The sequence below is a fragment of the Spinacia oleracea genome, chromosome 1 (assembly GCF_020520425.1).
Source record: "Spinacia oleracea cultivar Varoflay chromosome 1, BTI_SOV_V1, whole genome shotgun sequence".
Taxonomy (NCBI): Eukaryota; Viridiplantae; Streptophyta; class Magnoliopsida; order Caryophyllales; family Amaranthaceae; genus Spinacia; species Spinacia oleracea.
In genome coordinates, this window is record NC_079487.1 from 104880826 (window position 1) to 104908177 (window position 27352).

The 27352-nt window shown below is 36.8% G+C and overlaps 3 protein-coding genes across 7 annotated transcripts; 1 reads left to right on the forward strand and 2 right to left on the reverse strand.

Annotated features, from left to right (window-relative positions):
* Positions 1 to 210: 210 nt before the first annotated feature.
* Positions 211 to 12294, forward strand: LOC110805080 (uncharacterized). Its single transcript, XM_056834404.1, has 10 exons — positions 211 to 349; positions 1132 to 1379; positions 3977 to 4038; positions 5358 to 5412; positions 7790 to 7888; positions 8036 to 8122; positions 10287 to 10403; positions 10942 to 11034; positions 11616 to 11646; positions 11735 to 12294. The coding sequence occupies exons 1-10, from the start codon at positions 211 to 213 to the stop codon at positions 11908 to 11910; spliced, it is 1107 nt and encodes a 368-aa protein (XP_056690382.1). The 3' UTR covers positions 11911 to 12294.
* Positions 12295 to 12644: 350 nt separating this feature from the next.
* LOC110805086 (uncharacterized) lies at positions 12645 to 17890 on the reverse strand. Of its 5 annotated transcripts, none has more exons than XM_022010693.2 (8): positions 17675 to 17890; positions 15592 to 15971; positions 15400 to 15468; positions 15112 to 15267; positions 14467 to 14532; positions 13321 to 13395; positions 13155 to 13214; positions 12645 to 13052 (listed from the first exon to the last, which is right to left on the reverse strand). In XM_022010693.2, the coding sequence occupies exons 2-8, from the start codon at positions 15928 to 15930 to the stop codon at positions 12891 to 12893; spliced, it is 927 nt and encodes a 308-aa protein (XP_021866385.1). In that variant the 5' UTR covers positions 15931 to 15971; positions 17675 to 17890; the 3' UTR covers positions 12645 to 12890. The 5 variants fall into 5 exon arrangements, with proteins under 5 accessions (XP_021866385.1, XP_021866387.1, XP_021866384.1 ...); XM_022010695.2 differs by having other exon boundaries at positions 15112 to 15264; positions 17667 to 17889; XM_022010692.2 differs by having other exon boundaries at positions 17667 to 17888.
* Positions 17891 to 19764: 1874 nt separating this feature from the next.
* LOC110805092 (uncharacterized) lies at positions 19765 to 24354 on the reverse strand. The gene is made up of 4 exons (XM_022010702.2): positions 24165 to 24354; positions 22205 to 22493; positions 20617 to 20862; positions 19765 to 20306 (listed from the first exon to the last, which is right to left on the reverse strand). Exons 2-4 carry the CDS (start codon positions 22430 to 22432, stop codon positions 19944 to 19946), a joined length of 837 nt encoding a protein of 278 aa, XP_021866394.2. The 5' UTR covers positions 22433 to 22493; positions 24165 to 24354; the 3' UTR covers positions 19765 to 19943.
* Between the last annotated feature and the right edge of the window lie 2998 nt (positions 24355 to 27352).

Below are 27352 nucleotides of genomic sequence, written 5' to 3' on the forward strand. Positions count from 1 at the left end.
ACGACTCCGTGCTTGTACTTGTCCGTACTTCTTTTTTTTTGATAAGGGGAAAAAACTAGGCTATTCTCTAACAAAAGAATAACCTAAAGCATCCTTTCGGATGATATGAGAGAACTCATTGTTACAAGAAGTGAACCAAGAAGACATTGTCGGAGAAGAGTGGCCATGATTGGCCATAAAATCTGCCGCCCGATTTGCTTCACGGTAACAATGGTTGATGGAGACAGAAGTAAAGGAACGAAGGTCCATTTCCGCATCATGTATGATGGAGGAAATTGCCCAAGGGATCTTCCATTGCCTTTTGATTGCGTTGATGACGCACAAATTGTCACCTTCAATGATAATATGGGTGATCCCGAGAAATAACGCTCCATTAATTCCTTCCCGAAGAGCCAACGCTTCCGACTGGAGGACGTCGCCATGATAGCCCAAAAACTTGGAACCCGCAAGACATAGATCACTGTTGGAATTTCTAATGACAAATCCCAAAGCCAAACTACCATTAGCAAGTTTGGAGCCGTCAAAACTTAGCTTTTATTGGTTAGGAAGATTCGGTGGAGACCAACAAACATAAAGTGGGGAAGAACTAGACTCCTTAGAAACTTCATTTGTAACTGAAAAAGAAACTATAAGGGAGGAAAAATCGGAAATTTTGGCTATCTTCCAGTCATTGGAAAATTTCTTAACAAGTTCCACACTTTGGGAAAAGGTGAAACTTTGTTCTCTAAAGGTGACATTATTACGGATGTCCGTACTTTTTCATGCTCGTGCTGAATCGTGCTATTTTCAGGATGGATTGTACGGTGTACCGTGCCTCGGCTCAACCAGTCTCATTGCCATCTTTACAAATGGCCAACCATGACACAAGTTCACAACCCAATAACCTATGACTTTTATGTGCTCCGCTATCAATGGCCCGCAATTCGCAACCTTTAATTCGCATGTCCGACGAACCCAGATTTCTGGGGAAAAAAACGGCATAGCAAAGCAGACGTGATAGCAGAAAAGTATATAAAGAGCTAAGAACTGAAAACATACTCCGAATTCCCCAGATCAGACAACACTCAGATTAAAAATTGTGAGAAAACGGGTACTCCATCAAGCCAGTTTATTTTGTAAGATTTTGACACAATACAAGAAATCTGGCAAACGTAGGAGGACTGAGTTTACGGGCAAGATCTTCATTGAAGCCGGAGATCACCCACGACGGTGAGGACCTCCACCGTGCCACCCGCCCATGGTTCCTCCTCCGTCGTTGGTTCTTCTCTTCCGTCGCTTTCTTTTCCCCCAATTCTCTCTCCTCCGCCCTCCGCCGCCTCGCCTTCGTCCTCATTTTCATCGGCTTTCTCTCTCTCCTTTACTCACTTCCCATTGAACAGGTTCTTTCTCCTTTCTCTTTCGCATTTTTCACTTTTAGGATTTTGATCTGGTTTTGATGATTGCTTTGACAATTGGTAATTTTGGTGTTGTAATTGAAGTACATTTGAGCTGTCTTTGCTGTTGTATGACTATATGAGTAAATTGGTGTTGTAATTTATGCTATGATGATTGAAATTGGTATATTGATCAGCACTATCTTGTGTCCACCAATTTGGAAATGTGGTCGAGTAAGTTTGACGGGTGATTAGGTGTTGATTAAGTAAACTGGAAATGTGTGCCCCGATCTCATTAAAACGAGATGGAGGTTTCATAGAGCGAGTAGATGATCTTTGAACAATTACATTCCGTTAAGGCGGGGGCGATTTTTTTGGTGTCATGACTCATGAGGCCTTGCACTTCATGACTTTTTTGATGTTGGGTAGACTAATAGCCTATACCACAATAGTATTCACTATTCAGTAGGTTCTGGCTTTTCAGCTTACACGATCACAACTTCCAACTGAATTAGGAACTAGGGGAACGAGAGAATTAATGAAATCTTAATCAAAATCCTATTACAAATATGTGATTCAAGACAGTGTGAATGGAAAAATGGAGATAGTGATGATTCTATTGAGACACAAGTCATGTTTTCTGAAAAAGGGCAATTGCAAGTATGCAACGTGTAATTGTGCACTCTAGTGGTTTTATTGAGCCACATTAAGTGTGGATCACATGTCTCTTAAACTCTTCTGGGTGGCACAGGATGAAGTATGGTTGTTATTTGATAAGGTTGTGGGTAGAAATTAGAATGAGGAGGATGTATCTTCTAATCATTAGAATGTGCAATCAGAAGTAAGCTTCTAAGATCATGTAACATGTGCAAGGTTTTGTGGTTTGAATCGAAATAATGACACAATGCATGATTGAGAGAAGAGTTTTTATTTTTATTTTTATAATGAGATTGGGTGACTGTTTATAAGTTAAGGTCCCTACTTTTATCAGTGACCTGACCTGTATGAGCAAATATGATTTTGAAGACATAGAGCGTGAATTTTCGAAAGCGTCATGTAAAAGATGCAGGTCAGCCTGTCAGGAATTGGTATCAACAAAATATTGTTGTATTTTGGAGAAATTATAGGCTATCAACAGATCGACATAGGCTTTCCAATTTTTACTCAGTACGTTATGTGCTTTATTCCAATTATTTTCTCTAAAATTTGTCTATAGGAATAAAAAGGTAGTCATGCCTTCATTCCCATACATCTGAAATGTTTGGTCAGACATTGCAATGTTCTAAAGGTGTCTTTTACGGGTTTCTCTTCCAAAATGTTGCAAAACCCTTAGGCATTTTAGTGCATTGTTAGCATGTAAATGCAATATGGCAGAATTGGTATCACCATGTCTGTAATTTTGTAATGAATTTACTGTAGAAAACAATGATTTTAATAAGAGTCTGGAATTATTTTGGAATTTCTTTTCAAGTATGATACTCATAGATTTGGTATTTTCTTGAAAAGAGTTACTCACTACTTACTCCTTCCCGGAAGATAGTATAAAGCTCATCCCATCCCAGAAAATGGTTAAAGTTGCCATTGAAATCGTGTATGGATAATATTTAAGTGAGTGGTAAACACGAACTCTCAACAGAAAACATTTTTATAAATGATGTTCTCTCACCTCGTCCCTCTCCTATTTCTTTTCTTTTGACCCGTTATTCTGAAGTGTTATCAAGTTTTTGGGACAGAGGGATCACTTCATATTTGGTAGGTAGTGGTAAACCAGAGCACTGATGTTACTGATTCGTTTTTTCTAAGGGAGTCGAGTTGGTTCTTATCTGAAAAAGGAAGGGAAAATGGATGTGCTTTTCTTGTACATTAAATATGCCTCGTGGAATGAGCTGCATGGGCCTGGGAAGTGCTTATGCTGTATCATGGGTGTGCCTCACACTTATACATGGTTAAAAGAACTCTGACATATGAGCAAATGAGCTGATATTTGCTTGCAATATGATACTGCTGACAAATGTTATGAAGGCATCGTTAGACTTGCTTTTGGATCATAGACACTTGCCTATCAATAGAAAAGGCCTGCGGAAATTAATTATGTTCCTTAAATGTTAATGACATGTTGCAGCTGTACATGAAGTTAATAATTTTATTGCAGAAGATTTATTAATTTTATTGCCAGGACTCTTCTGATAACCCCTAACTATTTAGGTATATCACAGAACCCACCTGAATGCCTAAGCAATTATTTTCCAAGAATATTCCTTTGTTTCAATGTAACATCAATTCATATTTTAGAAATGAGTACTGTTAGTAGTCATATGCTAAACACAATTACTTCTCCCATTTTCCTATTTACTTTATTTAACATGTATAAGAGGTACTTTGTAGTAGAGACATGAAAATAAATGTCTTTACAGGAAAGCTAAGTATAACTAAGTTCATACGTGTGACAAAAAATTGAATCAAAGTTAGGACTCAGGAGACTAATGTCTCCAAGTACAATTTGCACTGCTACTGCATTATTGTCCACCGTTAAATTAATCAAATCGTCTGACCATTATTTGACTTTTGATATTGACTTGTCAATTTATTTTTTCTTCTGACAGTATCTGAAGGATTTCTTGCTATGGGTCAAGGAGGACCTTGGGCCTTGGGGCCCTGTTGTATTGTAAGTTACTTTTATTTTTTTTGCTACTCTTCATTTCATTACTTTTGTTTAGCAAGGGTTAGAGAATTCTAAAGCCATATAAAGTAATAAAAAATGATGCTGAAAGCCTGAAAAGTGACAGTGGATCAAAGGGATGGTTTTGGGTTTTGTTTGGTGGAGGACATTCAACTATGCAAGTAATGTTTGTGGTTCAAGGGTTGGATAAATGTGTCATGGATATTGGATGTAATGCTCAATGTTTTATTTGTCCAAATTAAAAATGCTTCTCAAATTTAAGTTAATTTTCAGGAGTGAAAATCAGAATCACGTGTTCTTCGTGCTTCAGAAGAAAAAAACTTGGCCCTGAATTCAGATAGGTTGATTGATTCAATTTGACTGAAGAGAGTGTGTGGGATGAGATCAGGAAACAGCGTTTTGATTTTAGTTATCTCACTAGAAACACATCTACATTGTTCAGATTGGTATAGAAAATGTCTTTACTGTAGAATCACCCAACAACAGAAATAACTAATTTAGTAAAGACAAATACTTCCTCAGTCCCTTTTTGTTCTTTACGTTTGGTATCATGCACGCGATTTAACGACTAATTAATCTGGATTGAGATTCCTTCTATTTGTTATTTAAACAATATAAATTACGTTTATTTATAATGTTTTCACTTTTATCTAAAATTTGACATTGGGAAAGTGTGAAAAATTTAATGTTCCAGTGAAAAGGTGTGAGGTTAAATGCCCCAATGAATTAAATTGATTAAAATAATCACTTGGCAGTTGGCACAATTTTTAACAGAATATTAGGGGCATTTATGTGATTAAAATGGAAATATTCCAAACGTAAAGATTAAAATGGGACACCTAAAAGGCTAAAACGGAATACGTAAAGAATAAAAGGGACGGAGGGAGTAATACTTTGGAAAATTCTGCATGGTAGTTCTGCAAAATTGTGTATGATGGAAAAAAAGTTTGATTTTGTATAGTGATCTCGTGTTTTGCAAAATTCCCAAAGGTGATATTATGAGCTTTTTATCATCCAATTTACTCGGAACTCTAAAAAAAAAACCTCGAGGGCGTTTGGATGGATGAAGTTTTTTAAAAGAAAAAATAAATAGCATATTAATTTAACTATGTAATTTTACACAAAAAGTTAATAAATTGGACGGAAAATACTCATATGTCATGTTTGTTATTTTGCGAAACACAAAAATACAAGAGCACCATGTAGAATTCCCTAATAATTTTGTGGCTCTACAACTTTACTTAGGCTGTTTTTATTTATTTTTGTTCTGTGTTTTTATATGTATATTTTTTTTATCATGTTAGGGCTATTGCGTACATCCCTCTCACGGTTCTAGCAGTTCCTGCCTCAGTACTTACGGTATGAACCTTTTCTATTATTTTCTTACTATCTTCTCCGCTGTATGCAATTATGTCTTCACAAGTTGAGAATCGTATTCTTCTATGTCAAAATTATTTGGACAAGGGGACTAACATTCTTTGGTTGGTTGCTGATGTTAACCCTGTTAGGTTTGTGAAAAATCCTCGACAAGGAAATAGCTGTGTTGTTGGCATATAACACATTTATTGCTTATGGCACGTGACATTTTAATTTCATATTTATCATAGAAAATAAAGGGGTTTCACGTGGAATATAAATGTCAATGGCTTCTCTTTTTCACTGCACATCTAGTAGCTATAGCTCATTCTCCGTGACAAATTGACAATGCATCTCCCTTCAAAATTGACAAAGAGACAATATCAGACATATTTTCCTGTAGTACTGTTATTTTGTTGCAAGTGACACATTGTACATTTGTACTACCAAAAGGTACTCATAGTTTATACTCTTATGCGGAAAATTCTGTTTTAGGTACACTCAAAGTTGGGCAAAATTCCTCTTTGGTGACCTCCATTTTGCATATTCCATTTGGGGTATTGAAGTTCATAAAGTTCTTCATTCGTGCTATTGGATACTTGCATCTGAATGCAAATCCACTTGCCTAGGTTGTGGATGTGACTATGTGTGGGTGAAGGATTGGAGGTGCCTAAAATCCGAGGAGGTTGTAAGATAATATCAATGAGTGAAACCATTTAAGTTTCTTGACAACCTAAGTGTATAGAAAAATCCCTTGCTTTCATGAAGGCCCTTCATCTCCCATGAAATATTCCTTTTAGTATGACCTGAAACTGAATAGGTAGAAAGAGAATGTAGGAAAAATAAATCCGATTCCAATTGAAGTGCATGGTAAAACCTTTGTCTTTATTGATGATACCCTGCCGATAAAGTCCTTGGATGAGGTGGTGCACTTCAAGATCACTTGTAACGATCCTTATTTTGTTGAGAAGCAACCGATTACTCCCTCACTTTGTCATAAGCTTTCATGGCTTGCCTAATCCATTGTTTCAAGCTGACATAGAGGAATTCTCAGAAATAGGGACGGTGGGGATGTTTGATAAGGAGAAACAGGATTCTGTTTTGGAAAATCGTTTGTCAACGTAAGTTTTTTCATGCTTGAGCATGATGTGTTCATCAATTGATTGGCATCAAACAAATGTATGTTGTTTATATATTCCAATAAGTTTCATGCTTGAGCATGATGTGTTCGTCAATTAATTGGCATCAAACAACGTATGTTGTTTATATATTCAAATAAGTTTCATGCTTGAGCATGATGTGTTCATCAATCGATTGTCATAAAAAATGTATGTTGTTTATATATTCCAATCCACTGTCTAGTATTCCCTGGACGGGGAAATGTTCTTGCTTATATGGTTCCTGGCTTGACTCTGGCCGCCTTCCCTTCCCCCCAAAATTGAATTCTATTTGTTAGAACCTTTTTCTGTTGCTTAATTTTCATAATGTATGATATCCATATTTGGGAATATAAAATTTTCTCTTTAGATTCTTTCCTAACTTCTCCTGTTTTCCCCCCTGAATTGGAATTTTTCAGAAGAAGTGTTGAATTTTAATTTTTCATCTTGTGCATGGATTACTCGATGGTAAATTGGTAGTTAGGGAATTAGTGTATGTAGATTTATTATTTTGAGCCGTCAGCAATGTCCTGTAGGTCATTCGTGTCTCTTACCTTACTGACATACCATACCATTACCCTTGCACCTTTAATGAGGTTCCTGCCTGTGTCGGGGAGGGTAGGGTTCAAACCTTCTTAATCTGGTATATACAGCTTTAAAGATACAATTATGGCCTTATGGCCACAACTGCAAAGAGGTTATTTATGTTAGATACTTAGATGCTTGCTTTAGAAGACTTCTGCATGGCTTTACTACATTTTTATTGAAATATTCAATTCAGTCCACTGTATCTAAAGTTGATATGGACTCTTTCAACTTTCTTTTAAACAGATTCATTAGCTCTAGCTTCCTACTAACTTTATAACTAGTGAGGAGATTTGATGTGAAATTTGTAAATAATACAGAGTATAGTTGAGAACAATAAGTGATTCTACCTTGTACCAAACATCATGTTGGATCCTGTATCCAGATTCCAGAGTGCTGACATTATACCATCAGTAGGGAGTAGGGCCAAAATTATTGCCTAAATTTCTTGGTAAACTTGAATTCTCGCGTATTGAATTTAAAGCAATTTTTACACTTTCTTTGATCACTTTACTCTTTCCCTTATTTTAGGTGTAATTAATTATATATTTTTTCAATGACTGAATGAATGATCTTAGATTTCTCATTATCAACGACTGCTTATTACATCTTATGATTCTGGCTTGTTTTTTTTCCAGCTTGGAGGAGGTTATCTCTTTGGGTTGCCATTAGGATTTATTGCTGATTCAACTGGAGCCACAATTGGTGCTACCGCGGCTTTTCTTCTTGGAAGAACAGTAAGTTTCAGATGCCTCGTGCATGTCTGTCATTGCATACATGCTTGCTACTGGTTTTTTACGTTTCTATATGTTCTAATCATGATGTCCAAAAATATATGAGCTGTTAATATATTATTATTTTTTTGTTGTTTCAACTATTTTCAGATTGGAAAATCTTATGTCATTTCAAAGCTTAAAAACTACCCCAAGTTCCAGGCAGTTGCCATTGCTATTCAGAAATCGGGCTTTAAGGTAATGCTGCAACGAGATTAGTTTCAATTGATGCATAAATATGTAAACGCTTTTCTTTCTGTGTCATAGTTTGATTATTTGATGATGTGATGAGTAAGAAATTCTGCGAGCAATGTGATTTGGGAAATTGGTTAGTTGAAAAATATCGAGGGCTCTAGTGGTTTCAGTGTTATGATTTTTGAAGTAAGGAAATTCTAGAACCATGGTTCAAAATCAGAATATCAGTTAGTTGTATGTCATCCACTCGTCCTTACTTCATGTGAAGGTGTCAGGTAGGCTGTGGAACCTGTATGGGAAGTTCATTTTTCCTCAGAAGGTATAATGTACCATTGCGTGTAAGGAGTCATTTGTTCATTTAAAATAACAGGGTAGCTTATTCAGTTTCTGTTAGTGTTGGGAGATATGACAGATATATGTTGAGATTTTGACTGGGACTTTTAGCAATATATTTCTTAATTGTCAACGGTACAAAATATATAGAAACGCTGTTACCGTAGTTACTGTAGTTGTTACATCGATAATATGTGGCTGTAAACAGTAACTTTATCTTCTAATAGAATAACAGGGTAGCTTTTGGCTTACCTAATAGCAGTTGTATTGATTGTAATTGTCAACCGTCACTTTTCTAGCTTTTGGCTTAATATATAGTTGAATGCTTTTCTGTAAGCAATTGGACCAACTGACTTGGTTCATCTTTCTTGGGGTTTCTGCATCTATTTAAGATAGAACTTTGTTTTGAAAGTGTCTATTTCAGGATTATTGACTCAGGAATGGTTACTTCTAATGAGCCTCAAGTTGTATCTTTATAGGCATAATCAACAATGACTTTTTAAATAATCCGTATGATTACAAAAGTTTGGCTAGCCTTCTGTTTGCAAATCATGCAGTACCCAAGAAGTCTCCCTTTCCTGGTGCCATGATATTACCCAATGCCTTTACTTGGTTTGTTGCATGGGAAGAAATAAGTGGATTTGCAATGAAAAATGATACTAAATGACTCATTAAACTACCGTCACATCTTTCTTGTTGTTAAGTAGCAGACCCATGTTGCATTTTTGGTCAGGGGTCAGTTGGACACAGAATCATCCTCTCTATTATTTGAGGTTTTAGAGTTGCCTATAGTCAGCTGTTACATCGATAACATGTGGCTGTAAACAGTAACTTTATCTTCTAATAGAAACAGTGATTGTTCCCCGGAGTGGCAATTAGTTATGTGTTAGACCACATCGAACAAAAATTCCTGGGTGGTACGCCGTACGCTTCCCGTACTATACCTACAACTGAACCATTCTACACATGGAACTTGTCCGGATTCATTAACGCAGTCACCTGAACATAGATTTTAGCACTATGCAAAGTCCTACCTTGGTAAATTTCACATACTCTGTTGTAAATCAAATTACTTTACTTCTAAGATTGAATCACTGAAATGATAGAATATGCTTCACCCCTTTGCTACCTCTTTACAGTTGAAGCAGCTATTATGGAAAAGGGAATTGGTGGGCTATTGTTTTTGTTTGGGTCTTTCTTTTGGTGACTTAAGGAGTAGTAAGAATTGAATTTTACTGGATTTCATGACGGATGTAAATTTTTGGACTGCTGTTCAGAATCAACTATCTCTTTATGTGAAGATCGGATTGAAAATATACTGATACGGCGTATTCTTATTGCATTAGTCCAGTGGTAAATCACCACCTAGCTCAAAAATATGTCTGTAAATCCAAACAAATACCCTTACCAGACACCAATCCCTAATATCTTGCACTTATAACTTGGATATTCTTCTTTTTCAAGAATTTTGTACAGATGAGAACATGACACATGTTATATGTTGCTTGTACTTTCTTGCTCTCCTTATGCTGGTACATCGTCACCCTTTTGAGAAATTAGTTATAAGTAATGGTTTATCGTTTTCCCAAAAGAAATTGTTCCATTGTCAACCAGGCAGATGACTTTTTCTATGCCATGCCAAATGGAAACCAGACAAATGGCTGTGAATGGAGAGAGAGATCGAGAGAGTTCCATATTAAGATGTATCAAGATGTTCCAAGCTAATAAGTTAGTGTTAAGATGTTGGGTTTATGTTTTACATGATGAATGAATACTTGAGTTGTTTACAATGAATAAATCTGCATATTTATAATATTAACTCTCTCTTTGGCAGATCGTTTTGCTGCTTCGACTCGTACCCCTCCTTCCATTCAACATGTTGAATTACCTCCTGTCTGTAACTCCTGTCAATTTGGGGGCTTACATCCTAGCTACTTGGTTGGGAATGATGGTATTGTATGCTGCTTCGTGATTGCTTTTTTCTTTTTATTTTTCCCTTTCCATCACCCCCTCCTCTTTTTCCCTTGTTTATATAACTCCTTAGAGGACGTTTATTGGTACATGACTCTCAAATGAGCTCTCTTCTCTCTCTCTTTATACCATTATCTCTCAACAAGACACTCTCAAGAGCTCCTCCAAAAACAACCAACATTGATGAGTTTTCAGAAGAGCTCTTCAAACACTTTTTCACTATTTGGTGGTTCCCATAAATGGAGAGCCATGTCCACACATGTCGCAAAGATGGATGCTCATCCAGATTATTGGCATGTCCTGGCCAAGAGCCATGCTCAAGTGGCTCTCCACGAAGAGCTACTCAAGAGCCCCGATATTGGGGTAGAGTTGGCTCTTGATTTTCTCTCTCCTTGGAGAGCCACTCTAAGAGCCCCAATGTACATGCTCCTATGTTGTTGTTCTATTTTCTTGTAGAAGAAGGGAGTGCTACTTCTTTTTAAATGCTAACAATCAGCATGTTTTTTTTTTCATTGCAGCCAATCACATTTGCTTTCGTATACGTTGGAACTACATTGAAAGACCTTTCTGATGTCACTCACGGATGGAATGAGGTTTCAACAGCTAGATTGGTAAGTGCTGAGCCTGACAGTTTATTTATTTAGCCTATCTGGTCTACATGTTCTAACTAGAAAATGGGTTGATTAGTTACTCTTATTAAGCTCATACTGCTGAGAGTACACATAGCAAACAAATGACATGTTCAATGGTGTCAATGACTAACATGGTTGTGCACTCGTGGTAGGACTCCCCATGGTGTTCTGTCCATACTATTTAGCAAATCTTCACTAGTATGACTCGACTCGCGCATAAATCTAATTTCCGTTCAAAACCTCTATCATTATCAGTCCGCTCTAGTCTACAGTTCCCTCTAAACATAACTGACAAGTTTCACTCCTCTTGGTTGTATGCATACCCCCTTTCCTCCTCTTCTTTCCTTTTCTCTGAATCTTGTTTTCACCTCTTGTATGCATGGAACATTTAAGAAAGGTAGTTTTAAAAGATTTACCATTCCTCAAAAGAGGAACATAATGTTTCAGTGGTGCAGATTTCTTGGGTTCGTTCTTCTAATTGCTTTCACATGGATAACACCACTGAACTTGCTGTGCTGGCATATCTGATCTGAAATTCATTTGTTATCTTGTTGTTGCAGGGTTTTATTGGATTGGGTCTAATTGTATCTGGTGAGTCATTTACTAGCTATATTTCTTGTATATTTTTTTGTTTAATGTCATACCAGAAATTAACACTCTTTTGCATCTTACTTGGCAGTGGTGCTTATTATGTCTATAACCAGAATTGCTAAAGCATCGCTGGACAAAGCCTTAGCTGAAAATGCTGATGTTGAGTGTATTTTGGCTTCAGACGAAGCATCAAAACTTCCCACTGTAAAGGAGTCCCCTTCAGATTTTTGGCAACCTCTCGTTATCAAAATTGATCCATCCTGAGAAGATTTTGAGCAATAACTGACATGTATATACTCATTTGAGTCTTGCAACAGTAGGTTTCAATTGAACTAGAAACTTTTGAAAAGATTGCAGATAAAAGAAGGGGTAAGCGGAGGGCCGGAAGGGTTAAGCGCAAAGAGTAAAATTTTGTATCATTGTTTCTATTTTCCTGCATCTAGTTTCCTTGTATAGTCTTGCAATTTCATGCACTATTTTCATACATATTAGTTACTTAGACGAATCAAGTACGGAGAAGAACGCAGATGTATGTTTGTATTGCTCTTGTTATAGATCAAGAAGCTTCTAAGATTAGGTGTAATGCACTTTTTGTACTATAGTAACTCGATCTTTGCTTAGCACAGTTTCTTTGTATCTTTTGTGTTCTATGCTGGGTTTTTTATGGCAATTTTTTGTTTGTTTCGTTTCTTGCATCTGACGAACTTGCCTGATTTGCTGATTTTAGTTAGTTTAAGCCAACTCAAATTGGTGACAAATGAAACATAAAGTCTGAGTCGGTCAAAGCGATTCATAAACTCCGTAGTTAAAATCCTTTTGCTTGCTTGAGATGAAAAGAGGGACTTTAGAACAAGCTCTATAAGAAAGATGATATCCTTCCAATTCTTTGCTAACAAGCAAAAAGAGTGTCTCAACTAACAATTCATTTGGAGTTAGAAGGTTAGTACTAAATCAAGAAACCACGGCTATTTTCACTACGACTAATATGCCAAAAACTATTTCAGTCCATAGCTCCAAAAAAAACCTATCCCAAACCAAACTCATAACAGTTAATAACTTGCATACCATTTTCTTTTCTGAGGCGCCATTACTGCGACACATGAGTACCAGGACTTGAAATCTACCAAAATAGTGAACAAGTTCTTTCGGTTGCACGTGGAAGTGATCTTATTTACACAACTTTACTACCTATATGCAAGTATGCAACAAGTATGTTTGAATAACTTAATCATGACATTGAAAGTCTACACTTTGTTGCATAGTAGCGCATTGCTGAAAGCCATAGGAACCGCATACAGGCCTTTACTCTCGAAAAGTTTATGTGCTTCAGCTGGATTCTCCTGTAGTAAGCTTTCAAGATTTTCTTCAAGAGACTCAACAAAAAGTTGTTCATGTGGTTGCTGACCCTGTCATTCATCACATTATTATTATAATTTATAATATATATATATATAATGATATAAACAGACAAAATCCTGCTTGAAAAAAAGGCAGAAATTACTGGGCACCTCGTTGAATTTTGAAGGACCAGAGCTTGAATCACCTCCCAGTCTGCTTCTGCTCAATTCCTGGTTGTTACATTTCAGGTTTAATTTCCAGGAAGATTTGCATGGGTGTGCAGTATGTATGAATATGAGAGTGCATGTGAATTATGATATTCAGTCAAAGAAATACCTTGAGTTGAAGTTGTAAATACTTGATATGACCGATGACATCTTGCACAATTGATTCTTGGTTGCCTCTTTTATCCTGCACCATCCACAACAGAAGCAAAAACAATATTCAACAGATATTAAACACTACTCCCTCTGTTCCTTTATGTTCTTCCCGTTTGGGAAATGGTGTGGAAATTAAGAAAATGGAATCTTGTAATGATTGGGTGTAAGAATAATGATTGAATGTAAGAGAAAGTAATAAAGTAGTAAAGGAAAGTAATAAAGAAATGAAGGAGAGAGAAGATATTTTTAATAAAGTAATAAAAAATCATAAAAGTGGGGTTGGGTGGGTGAATAGGGAAATGTGAATGAATTAAAAAAGGATGGTGGAGAATTTTATGGTAAAAAGGTATGTCCAAAAAAGGAAATGGGAAGAACATATAGGAACGCCCGAAATAGAAACGGGAAGAACAAAAAGGAATGGAGGGAGTACAAAGCAAGTTACAAATATTTTAGCACCAAAACAGAACAATGACATACGAAGTATTATATCAATGACGTAAGGTAAGATGTATGAAGCCTAACAAAAGCAGCTGAACATCATTCACAGAAATCAGTCTAATGGCAAACTGATTTAATTTCCAAAGAGAACTCAATTAAGGGATTTATTTATATTATAATTGGAATGCAGAAGTAATTAGAACTTACGGAAGTCAAGGAACTAAAGAAACAAACCATACATACCTTACTAAGCTTGCTCTAATCTAGTCAAGCATCACCATATTTGTTAAGAAGTATCTAAGTATCAGCTTACATCGCCATTATTTTTATTTTGAAGGACTTACATCATCACTATTACAATAGTCAATAGAACAGAAAGTCGAGCTGGAAACTTTTAGAAAACACCTCTCTACTAGTATCCCTTTTCTGCTACCCTCTCCACAAATCTGTCCTTTTCTTCCGTCTATCCTTTCCACCAATTGTACACATGTAACCCCTCCCCAGGGGGAAAAGGCAAACCAATAAACAAGAAAAAAGTCCTCCAAAAACTTGCAAAACCAGGAAATTATATTCAAAAAGATGTTAAAGCAAACTGTAGTTATAGAAAAAATGCCAAATAAGTGCAACAGAACACATAAATTCAATCTAGAGAATCAGTAATCACCTTCAAGGCTGGGGGAAGGAGAGCCTGCAGAGCTTGCACCCTTTGACTGACAATGTATCTACGGCGCTGCGCAAAGGGGTGAAGTTAGTAACCCAAAGTACACGTCACAACATTTAGTAAACTGAAATTAGGTAAACAAACTGGAAGTTACTCTCTGTCAAGGTGGAAAAGGAGCTAAATGCAAAACTTAAATGAAGTTAGCACAACAGAAGAGAGAGAAAAACTTCAATGTGAAAGAATACGAGGTGTGAGAACTTTGGAAATTAAGAATTAGTCCCATGAGTCCGTATTTGAACTCAAACACTAGTCCCATGACTCCATGACTCCTAACTTTCAAACAGGGAAACAAAACTGTATAACCAACTGAGTAGACCTTTAATGCATCATTCAACAGCGTCAAAGATATTTTGAGAATTTTCGAAGAACAGACTTTAAGTGAGTACATAAGCATTATTGTTATTAGTTATTTTTCTGCCGTGGGGAGGGCACGGGGTGGGGAATCCTTAACTAGTGGGAAATGTTTCAACAGACCATCTATTCTGAAATATCTCAAAATGAATGCTAAAACTTCTTTCAGTGATAGTATAATACAAAGTATACAATTTATATTATTGATCGAAGAGTCTACAAAGCAATCTGACTTACACTTTCAGCTCCTCTTGCCCGTTCTCTGTTAGTTCTGGTCTCACTCCTCAAGGTTTCCGGGGCAACATCAGATGTATCAGCCTCTCCCTTCAAAGCTGACAGATATACAGGAGTGTTGTTCACGTTTACTGGTTGTACTGGAAAAGCAGGACTCTGCTGCATATGTGTAATTTCGCAAACAAGATCAACCACACTTGAAAAAATAAATAAAATACAAGACAATATTAGATAAACATGACAAGAATAAGCTAAAGTAGGTTGTGGAAAAGGTAAGTAGGAATTTTTCACCTCAGCGTATTGACAGTCTGTATCCATAAATGAAATAGGTTCTTCCTTGGGCATCCATTGACTCAACTGCTGAATTGAAGACAATTAATGCTTGAATTTTAACTTCCAAATACTTTTGAACATGCATATAAGCATCAATGGTGTAATTAGACAATCGAAATAGAACAGAATTCCTAGAAGAAGAAATCTCACCACTAAATTATCTAGTCCCCCATTCCTGCTTCTCTCCTGTGGCCCATAGAATGTTAGTCCTGATCTTTCAACTGAACTGTCATAGTTCTTCGATTCCATATGATGGATCAGTGGTGGAAGAGGATTCTGGTTGAAAATTCCAGCCAATGCATCAGTTTGTGTGTTCTCAGTAACATCATATGTTGCGTTCATCTGGACTTCAGATAATCCACTAGCAGCTAGACTTGTATCTCCATACCAGCATTGACTCTCCATCATATCACTGGTCTGATACACAGGAAAAGGTGGAAGACTTCCATTGTTGTAGTTAGCACCAGTGAAAGGCTCGCTATAGACCATTGTTATCCCAATCACAAACAGAACTTATTTCTGGTTCTTTGCTGCAGCCAAAAATCAGGTAAGCTAGTATTATCAGAACATGATAGAAAAATGAGGGAAACACTTACAGTTGATTCAAATATATGAAAGAGTTTTGTAGTGCAGAAATCATTGTGAGTTCTAGTAAACCATCGTAGTAGATAAACAAAATGAATTAATCAACTTACACAGAAGAGTCTCTATCTTCAATGATTTCTAGAATAACAAACTATTCCAAGAAATGTGATTCTTAAGAAGGAAATAACTCGAAATAGAGCAAGCTTTTTTCTGAACTAGTGCAACATATATTTAACAGAAATTCAACTATTAACACTGTTGTTTCACGTTGACATCTCTATCCACATATACACATTGCACCTTCAGGAAAAAGGTTCAGAACCCTGAAACTGCATTTGACGACTTAGGAGTCAGACTTCCTAAGTTGCATTGATTCTCATTGATAATGAACAACAACAAAAACACAAGCATCAAAACACTAACGTCTGTTGATAATACAGCCAGAAACCATGAATGCGTGCACTAAATGTTTTGGCAAATATTTTGCCATTAATATAAACTAAACTAACTATCAAACCAAAAAACAAAACTAAACGAACTATCAAACCAAAAAACAAAACTAAACTATTGGGCAGTCTAGTATGATTGCCATATAAGAATTAGATCATAGGTTCCCTGGTAAAAAGTGAGACAAGTTGAAACTGAGTGAGACATCCCCCCAAACAAGTTCAAAGCACAAACTCCCCAGTGTATCTCCCAACATCAGTGAGGTACTGAGGGCTAGCGCCAATCCAACAAGCACACAAAATGAAGGGCATTGTATTATTGTACATTTGCAAATACATTGTCACGCATTATAGCAGTAAATCATATGGAATTCAAAGAGAATCCATAAAAAGGGGGCACTCTCGACCATTCAAATTTAAAGGTACAATCTGAATACAAAACTTTGAGACTTAACCAGTACATAATACACAAAAGTCGACACTCCAAATTAAAGCAACTTCAAAGGTCGCTTAATAAACGTTGCAATAAGCATAAAACCATGATTTAAGATCACATAAAACTTCATATAACCACTCTACAAACGCTAAATTATCGACAAAATATTATGAACATAATCATGTACGAAGTACCCACCTACAAAATTATAACCCCAAAAACTGCTAGAACAACAATATCAATCTCAACTTCGCGTTAATATAGAAACAAACAAATTGGGGGGAAAGGAAACTTAAAACATGCATTTTTCTCATATCCTGCCAATTTTCAGGTCCATTTTCCAATAAACTTAGCAAAAATGGCCAAATCTTAACTAAAGCCAAAACAAATAAAAAATTGAAACAAAATATACCATATGATGTGCCAACTACAATACTTCTAACGAACTGTTATTTATTTAAAATATTTTCGATTATTAAAAACATTAATCGGACAAAGAACATCTTTTTATTAGTTAATCTGATTATATAACCCAAGCAATTCATACCCACAAAACAACCATATTATAATGCTCGAACTAATAGATTTGAGTAAAAGTATTGTAGGCCAAAAAAATGGAACTTTTTAGTAAATGCTACACAAACAACAACAACAACAACAACAACAACAACAACAACATGATGTAATTTGAACAAGGAAATGTAAGAAACATGTAAATGTAAAGGAAATTCAGAAAATTCAGAGAAATGGTTACTCACAGACTCACAGTGTCACAGAGGAGAAGGAAATTTGGTTAGGGTTTGTTCGAGTTGAGAGTAAAACGTGACGAGTGAAGTGAGTGAGTGACTCTGATTTTGCTATGAGCGTAACGTTGTTCACCGCCTGGCAGAGTGGGTATACTATGTTTCACGTACTCCGTACGGCACACCGTACACGTAAGGTATCAAGCGAGTCGGTCGGGTTTTAGTTTATTCAAAGCGTTTCAAGTTCGGATTATTTTTGGATTGATAATTTTCGGATTCAAATGTTCATGTCCTAAAGATTTTAAATTTGGATCGAACTAGTGGGTTGAGATTTTAGAAAGCTTTTTTATTCATTTTAATTTCAAAATTTTGGGTTTTTTTTAAGGTAAAATTAATTTAGTTATAAATAGTCATAACATCTACTACTATAATTTACAAGACAAATATTCCCTCTCTATTTAATTAGGAGTCACATGTTAACCGACACGTGTATTAAGGAAAAGGAGGTTGAATCTAATAAAAATAATAAAATAAGTGGGGAAGAGAGTAATAAACAAATAGAAAAAATATGACGGAAAAAAAATATTTTAATCAAAGTGGAGGGAGTTATAGTAGCGGTGGTCCCTAGAAAATCATATATACTCCCTCCGTCCCTTAATACTTTGACCCTATTTTATTTATAGTATAAGTAAACAAAGGTTAGAATATAATATATTGTTGGCTTCATGTAAATATATATTTTCAAAATATTAATATTTTTATAAGTTTTGATAATATGTCGTTAAAGATACTGGTGGTCAAATTTGTGCATTGGTAAGCGTGTCCAATCAAAACGGTGTGAGTATTAAGGAACTGATGGAGTATTAAATAATTAGAAGGTGGGGTAGAAAAGTTACTAAAAATAGAAGTGTGTCTCCTAATGAAATACGGTCGAAAATGGTAAGTCTGACTTCTAAAAAAATACGGAGGGAGTATAAATTTTCAAAATTAGTTTTTCATCCTAACTCTTCTAACCAAACATTCTCAACAATAGCGGATATTAGGCGGTTTTCAGTTCATTTTAAAAAAATTTACTTAATTTCAGTTTATTTTTCATTAATTTTCAAGTAGTGATCTAATTACTACAATTTTTGGATTCATCAGTGACTCCCATTAGCTAAAAAGTTCTTTTTCTCCCAATTGACCTTACATAACCAAACATCCCAAAGATCTTTATTGGGTCGGCCTTTCTTGAAAATTATTATGTACATCCAGATGGACTGTGTACTCGATGGTATTTTTATATCTATTGGTGATTAGACCTGTCAAAAATCGATCCGACCCGAAAACCGACCCGAACCCGACCCGAAAATACTGGGTCCTGAACAAGATTTTGTGACCCGTAACCCGATTTTATCCGAACCCGAGCAACCCGAAAAGTAATGGGTCAAAACCCGACCGAACCCGTTTTGGACTCGACCGATTGAAAATCGTTGTATTTATAGTAATAAATGTGATTATGAGAAAATTTAAGCATAATAAACACGCTGTTTTTACTATTATTGTGTGTAATATGATTTTGATTTGAATTATACGTCATTTTATGGTTGAATTTGACTAAATATAAACTAGTGTAGGAAAATTTGTTAATTTGTGCCCATATTTTGTATATTTATCACCTAAATTAATGAAAATATAATGCGCGTTTTAAAATCTCTCAACCCGTTGGGTCGACCCGAACCCGAAAGTTCTGGGTCTTGAACAAGCATTTGTAAACCCGAACCCGAAAGTGACCGACCCGATCTAACCCGAACCCACAAATAATTTTTTACAACCCGACCCGACCGACCCGTTTGACAGGTCTATTGGTGATCCATATCACATTTGTTCTTCACATATAAAGTACTAGTATGTGCATCTTACTAGTAATTATGTTCAATCTCCACCAGTAAATATTTAAATATAAACTTTGAAATGAGCTTCGATTTTCTAAGGCTTGTTTGCACCTTTACATGGCATGCGCCAATTCATGTAAATTGCTCTAAGATAACTTTCATTATTTCATCAGATCCTCCAAACTTACCTCAAAGCCACTTAGCTTACGCTCCCTCTCTTCATTATGCAACATCAAAAATCTTCTCATCAATCTTTTCCTATGCATGTTATAAGTTGAATCAACACAGACCAGGAAAGATTACAGAAATAATTAGAGCAAAAAATCCAAATGCCAATTGTATGATCACTCTGGTTTGCTAAAACCCAGAACGCAAAATTTACAAGTTTGACACCCACGATATGAAAAATAAAAAGTCCTCAGCGCCATTCTGAGAACTCATCACTCATAGAGTCATTCTCATTCTCATTTTCGTTCTCGTTCTCGTTCTCATTCTCATTCTCATTCTCATTCTCATTCTCACCGTCGTTGGATGGCGTTTGCATGCAAGCTTTGATAATGCTTCTGTACTTGTCAGGGTGATCCCACCATGTTGGGGTTTTGATAATGGCTCTCTCCAACCAATACCTGTCCACCTCTTTCTTTTCTGTCATCTCCTTGAAGAAGTCATCCCATCTGTCCAACACACGAGATAGACGAACACTCTTTTTGCCACCAAATATATATTTGAAGTAGTCTTTGCCTAGCTTTGCCATCTCTGCGCCGTTGATGATATACATGTACTGAAACCATCATCATCAGAGTGAAAGCATCACCATACAGCTTTTTTGAGGAATAGCAGAATTAGGATATACTACATTCTCTACAAGTATAAGCTTTTCATATATTCGCCTAATAACAGAACATGAATAACCACATATGCATCTCAGAATTGGACCAAGGACAAGATCATACACCATCAAGGCAACAACATCATACAGAAGAGTCCATCTTCAATAATAACTACACATGGTGTGTTAGAATAGAATATAAATGCGCATGTTTTGTTCTCCTAATCAACTCAATCTAGCAACCCTGGAAGAGTATTCTTACCAAAAAGATGAAACCCAAGGTTGCTAAGATCACTTGTATAGTCTCTTCTAATACCCCAGAGGAGCCTTCTTCCTCAGTTCCACCGAAACCACCACCACCTCCACCGCTGCCACCTCCTCTACCGCCTGGGGGATTTCCACCATCATAATATTCTCGTTTCTCAATCTGTTGTTTCAATACATCTTCCACAGAAGATTTCTTTCCCAAGTTTTCAATGGCATTTCCGAAAGATTTCCACAGAGGATCCTGGAAACAGTTCACAGTCATAAAATCATAATCAAATGTTGATCTTGTAACAAAACACAATTGACCAGGTCCACACAGATGATGGATATACAAAATAAAAATAAATAAACTATTCTCTGTGATTGGGTTAATGAGTTCTTTTTAGTGTCCACTAAAAATAGTTAGAAGTCTCAGGACTTATGGGGTGTTTGGGTAGCAAGAAGAAGGGTAAGGAAAGGAGTGAAAAGAGGAAGAGGATAGGAAAGGTGAGCTCCATTTTCCCTCCAAATCTCTATAATTTTGGAGGGATGGTGTTTATTAAATAGGGAGGGAAAATGGATGTATCCCTCTCCTTCCTTTTCCAACCTTTTATCCAAACAAGGGAGCTTGTGCCCCTCCCTCTCCCTTTCCCTTCCCTCTTTTCTCTCCATTTTTTCTTATCCAAACTAAATGTTAGGCTTCATTCTTTTCACATGAACTTTTCGTAACAACCTGCAATTGTCAAAACTTAATTTTAGTTGTAAAATGAACTTGGTGGCCCTTTTTATGAAGAATTGGCTATATCTGAACCTATTTTTTAAGGTGAAGAGAACAAAGGCAGTTTCATGACTTGAGTAAAGATACTGACATTGAATATCCCAAACGAAGCCTTCCATGTCATCACTTGAGAACTTTATGTTGAAACGTACCAAGCGACCTATAAATGATATGGAGTACTAGAACTACTTGTCATTCGAGATTTTTTTTTTTAAAAGGTGCACGAGAGAGATGGGGATAATAAAAGCTCAAATCCACTCAAAAAGTAAATATCTACCACCTTCTGGCACATACTGTAATAGGAATTTTGAAAAAGGTCAAAAAAGAAATGGAGATTTTGCAATGAGGATTTGCTCCCCTATCTCCCTTCCCTTTCACTCCTAAATTATCAAGTAGGGTGAGCACTTAAATCCAGCCACCTTCCCTCCATTACCTTGTTGTTCTATTGGGTTTGAACACTTAGAAGTATGAGTAAGAACAAAATAAAATGTGTGCCACTTGCAAGGGAATGCCTGAAATTGAAGCACAACATAAGCAACTATTGATTTTTCTTCATTCAATCGATTACCAGTATTTACATACTGTCACAAATTTCCCAACAAAGAAAAAATCACGGGAATATACAAACTGCATACTCTAAATTGTTTTTTTTTTATGGGAGAGGCTTTGATTTTCATAAATAGCCACCAAATTAAGCACAGGTATTTGTACTCTAAAATGTTTTTATCTCTTAATTTTGCTACCAAAACGGGCCATACAAACACCAATCATGTTAATCCAAAATCTGATAAAAGACACATATAAATGACAGAGCAACTGTTTTTACCTGATTTCCACTCCCAGCTCTCGCTTCCCCACCAGACAGACAAACTGGCATACTCTGTTTGCATTTCAGTGCATTGGTTGTGATCTTCAACGGAACCCGGAACTTTAGAGGAGGGCGACGGACAAATGTGACAGGAACTGTGGGTAAAGGGCGAAACCCCTGTACATTTTGCCTATTAATCACATATGTTTTAGGGCATAACACATTGTTTACCTGAGTAGAAATCATATTCTTAATTATTGTGTCAAAACTTCATGAATTGCACCAAGAGCTTCCTCTTGAATTATCACTGCATATGAACATTGTACAAATATATGAGATTACCAGCTTGCCCAGTTTCACTCAACTCCTAATTGAAAAAATAATTCAACCCACAATAACCATACCATCTAACTAGAAGGCTACCTGGTATTACTAACAAAGTTTGTTTTTGTTTTGTTGTAAATTTTAGTTGCATCGACAGAAAGTACTTTTCTTGAAAAATAACAAAAAATAAAAGAGTACGAAGTAAAACCGCAATGAATTTTCTCTAGAACAACAAAGTCTTCCAAAAAAATGCGACTCTCAAGAGGGAGATAACTAGAAGTAGAGCAAGTTTTTTTCTGAACTAGTGTAACATATATTTAACAGAAATTCAACTACTATCACCTATTGCTTCACCTTGACATCTCTATCAACATATACACATCGCACCTTCAGGAAAAAGTTCAGAATCCTGAAACTGCATTTGAAGACTTAGGAACCAGACTTCCTAAGTTGCATTAATTCTCATTGACAATGAACAACAAAAACACAAGCATCAAATTACTAACTTCTGTTGATAATGCAGGCAGAAATCATGCATGCGTACCCTAAATATTTTTGGAAAATATTATACCATTAATATATAAGTAAACTAATTATCAAATCAAAAAAAAAAAAAAAAAATATATACATATATATATATATATATATAACTAATCTATTGAGCAGTGCCAGTATGATTGCCATATAACAACTGAGTGAGGCATCCCCCCAAACAAGTTAAAAGCACAAACACCCTAGTGTATCTCCCAACATCAGTGGGGTACTGAGGTCTAGCGCCAAACCAACAAATAAAGCACACAAAATGAAGGGCATTGTATCTGTTGCATACTGTACATTTGCAAATACATTGTCACGCACTATAGCCGTAAATCAGATGGAATTCAAATATAATCAGATAGAAGGAGCGCAAAATGCCTAAACCAACGGAACCGTGATGCAATATGAATAAACTTAATTCAGGAAAATGAAGGCAACTCGAAGTTCGTGTGACTAATCTGACTATTCCATTCACCTAGAGGGAGACCTAATTTTTCTTCGGGGGACAAGACTAAACAATGTACATTTTGTTAAAGATTCAAAAGGCAACAGTCCACCAGAGAGCTTGTTCCCCTATTAGATATGCCCCTACCTAATATACTAGTATAGCACCAACCAATAATCAGCGGGATGTCAGTGGGGCAGGTTTTATAGGAGACCCACCCCGCATCTGCCCCAAGCAGGTGGGGATTGGGGAGGTCTAGCGGGTGATGGGGCGAGAATGGGTATAAAAATTGTACCCGGGTATAAAAATTGCACCATAGTATCAATAGCTCATTTAACTAGTGGTGCCACTTTCAACGATGAAAATGAGACTATTGGAAGCTCGCTGATCACGCTTAGCCCTCGAAACGCATTTCTTTGGACAAAAAATCAGAAAAATGGAATCATATTAAAGAGGATTATACGATTTCAATTAGAATTCTCATGAAAAACACCCGAAACAATTTGACAATATGAAACCCTAGCATATCAGGAAAAATCGAAATACAAAATACGAATTTCATAACACCAAAACAAACCCAACATAATATATTCAACAATTTAGAAAATTACATGTTTGAATCAATAAAAATACAAATAAAAATCATCAGAAAATTCGAATGTAGATAATTACCTAGAATAGCGCAACAGTGACAGAGAGGTAGTTGGAACAGGCGCCTCCGGCTAGAGATACAACTACAAGTCCAAGATGTTTCTCTTCTTCGAGGGTTTTCACTTTTCAGTCTTGAGAGGAGGAATTGAGGAAGGAGATGCAGAGCACAGTTTCGGAGTATGAGGAGATAGAAAATTTCTAAATCCACACTTATTTGAGTAACTTTCCCCTTTTTTTTTTTTTTTTTTTTTTTAAAGAGCTGAATTGGACTTAACTAAAATTAATTGAAATGAACTGAACTGAACTGAACTGAACTGAATAATTAATAAATAATACTTCCTCCGTCTTTTAATACTCGCAACGTTTGGACTTTTGCCACTATTCATATAATCTACTTTGACTATTCGTAGTGTTTTTTGTATACGATAAAACATAGTCATGTGGGATCTTATTAGATTCGTCTCAATGTGTATTTTCAAAATATCAACTTTTTATAATTTTTGCATAAAGAGAATTTAAGATATAAATGATCAAAGTTGTGCATTGGCATGCGTGAAACTAACAAACGTTGCGAGTATTAAAATACGGAGGAAGTAGATGATAATACTTTGTAATAATATGGAACAAATAATAATAAATTAATAGTAAATAATAATAATAAAATAAATAATACTCCGTAGTACTATAATAATAATAATAATAATAATAATAATAAATAATAATAATAATAATAATAATAATAATAATACTCCCTCCGTCCCTTAATACTCGCACCGGTTTGACCGGTGCGGAGTTTAAGATATTTGAATTGACTTATTACTTTAATGGGTGTTAGTTGATAGTGGGGTATTTTTTTAATATAGTTAGTGGGAAATGTATAAGAGGTGGAGAGTGGTGAGTGGGGGTGTGAATTTTTAAATGATTTTTTTGTAGGAAATAGGGGTGTAGGTGGGGTTAGTAAGTAAGTGTGAGAAATAATATAATATTGGTATAAATTTCCATTTATAGAAGCGGTGCAAGTATTAAGGGACGACCCGAAAAGGAAAACGGTGCGAGTATTAAGGGACGGAGGGGGTAATAATAATAATAATAATAATAATAATAATAATAATAATAATAATAATAATAATAATAATAATAATAATAATAATAATAATAATAATAATAATAATAATAATAATAATACTTCCTCCGCTGTTGTGTTGGAGCAGATTAGGGGCTTTCCGCGTGGTACTTCGTGCGGTAGAGATGGCTTGCGTGCTCAACACCTTTTGGATTGCTTGGGTGGTGCTGCTGTAGCTGTTTCTGATGAGTTGGTGGACTCTATCACTCAGGTAGTTAATCTCTTTCTTGCTGGAAAGTGTCCTGCTGAGCTTGGAGGATATATTGCTAGTGCTCCTCTTACGCCACTTGTTAAGCCTGGTGGTGGTATTCGGCCTATTGCTGTGGGCACTATTTGGAGGCGCCTTGTTTCTAAGGTCGGGGCTGCTATGATTGGTCCGCGTTTAGGGAACTACTTAGGAGGGCTTCAGTTTGGAGTTGAGGTTCCAGCAGGTGGTGAGGCCATTCTCCATGCTGTCAATCGTTTGGTTGAGGCTCGTGGGGCCGATGTTGGCCTCTCTATGTTATTGGTGGATTTTCATAATGCATTCAATTTGGTTGATCGATCGGCTTTGTTGCGTGAGGTTCGGCTACATTGTCATGCTCTTTCGCGTTGGGTTGAATTCTGCTACTCTTCTCCAGCGCGGTTGTATTATGGGAAGCATACCTTGTGGTCTTGTCAAGGTGTGGAGCAAGGGGATCCTCTCGGCCCTTTGCTATTTTCTTTGGTTCTACATCCATTGGTGTGTCGAATTAGAGACTCTTTTGATCTATCTCTTCAGGCTTGGTACTTGGACGAAGGCACTATCGTTGGTGACACTTTGGTGGTTGGAAAGGTCTTGGGGTTGATTTTAGAGGAGGGTCCCCTCATTTAGGTCTCCATGTTAATGTTGAGAAGACAGAGGTTTTCTGGCCTACGGAGGACCCACGCAGTCGTCTAGAGGGTGTCTTTCCTACGGATATTGCTCGTCCTGCGCTTGGTGTTAAGTTGCTTGGTGGTCCAGTCAGTAAGGATTCCTCTTTTTGTAAGGAGTTGGTTTCGCGACGGGTGTCGAAGACTGTTGTGTTGATGGATGTTGTAGCTAAGCTTAATGATCCCCAGTGTGAGTTGTTGCTTCTTCGTGCGTGCACTGGGGTTTCTAAACTCTACTTCGCTATGCGCACTTGTCCGCCTCATCTTTTTGAAGCGGCCCAGTTATCTTTTGGTGTAGCTCTTCGGGCTTCTTTAGAGTGTATCGTGACTGCTTCGGGACCTGGGTTCGGTGACTGGCAATGGCGTCTTGCTACCTTGCCATATTCTTATGGAGGATTGGGTGTTTATTCAGCTGGTGATGTTCGGCATTATGCTTTTCTTGCATCCTGTTTGCAGTCTTCTGGTTTGCAGGATTCGCTTCTTCGGCTTTCAGGTGTTGATGGTCCGGGGTCGGCCTTTGATGATGCTCTTGGTCTTTTCAATAGGACCGTGGAGACCGACCTTATGAGTAGCCCTAGTGAGATCGCTGCCCCCACTCTCATGAAGAAATTGGCAGACATATATTTCACGAAGGTTACTGCTGATGCGGAATCCGCCTACTCCTTATATTCACGTAATGTTGCCCTTTGGAAATCACAGCAGGGGGATCAGTCCTCAGCTTGGTTGCGGGCAATCCCCATCTCGGGTTTAGGCCAGACTATGAACGGTAAGACTTATCGTTCGGTTCTTTGCTATCGGTTGGGTATTCTGTTGTTCTCTGATTCGACGCCGTGTTCTGCTTGCTCTCGGGTTTTCGATGGGGACATTTATGGGGATCATGCCGTGTCTTGTGATGGGATTGTGGGTATTAAACATCGACATAATGTTGTTCGCGATACCCTTTTGGATATTTGCTATCGGTCGGGGATTTCTTCTCGCAAGGAGGTTGATGTTGGGCTGACTAGTGAGAGTGATGGAGCTCTTCGTCCTGCAGATATATTGCTTTATTCTTGGGATGGCGGTGTAGATGTGTGTGTTGACTTGACTAGGTCTTCCCCTATGCGCAATCTGAGTTGTCGGACTTCGTTCCGGGTCGGTTGTGGCGGTTGCTGCGCAGTGGAAGCAGGCTAAGTACGCGGCACGTTGTAGGGCTTTG

Excerpts from the sequence above, each read along its gene's own strand:
- LOC110805080 (XM_056834404.1), top strand. The coding sequence starts at position 211 with ATGGTTGATGGAGACAGAAGTAAAGGAACGAAGGTCCATTTCCGCATC. Across the intron at positions 11,035-11,615 it reads AGGTTTCAACAGCTAGATTG|GGTTTTATTGGATTGGGTCT; the intron begins GTAAGTGCTGAG and ends TTGTTGTTGCAG. Across the intron at positions 11,647-11,734 it reads ATTGGGTCTAATTGTATCTG|TGGTGCTTATTATGTCTATA; the intron begins GTGAGTCATTTA and ends CTTACTTGGCAG.
- LOC110805086 (XM_022010693.2), bottom strand. The coding sequence starts at position 15,930 with ATGGTCTATAGCGAGCCTTTCACTGGTGCTAACTACAACAATGGAAGT. Across the intron at positions 15,268-15,399 it reads CAGACTGTCAATACGCTGAG|CAGAGTCCTGCTTTTCCAGT; the intron begins GTGAAAAATTCC and ends ACACATATGCAG. Across the intron at positions 14,533-15,111 it reads GGGCAAGAGGAGCTGAAAGT|CGCCGTAGATACATTGTCAG; the intron begins GTAAGTCAGATT and ends CCCTTTGCGCAG.
- LOC110805092 (XM_022010702.2), bottom strand. The coding sequence starts at position 22,432 with ATGATTTCTACTCAGGTAAACAATGTGTTATGCCCTAAAACATATGTG. Across the intron at positions 20,863-22,204 it reads GAGCTGGGAGTGGAAATCAG|GATCCTCTGTGGAAATCTTT; the intron begins GTAAAAACAGTT and ends AACTGTTTCCAG. Across the intron at positions 20,307-20,616 it reads CCTTGGGTTTCATCTTTTTG|TACATGTATATCATCAACGG; the intron begins GTAAGAATACTC and ends TGATGGTTTCAG.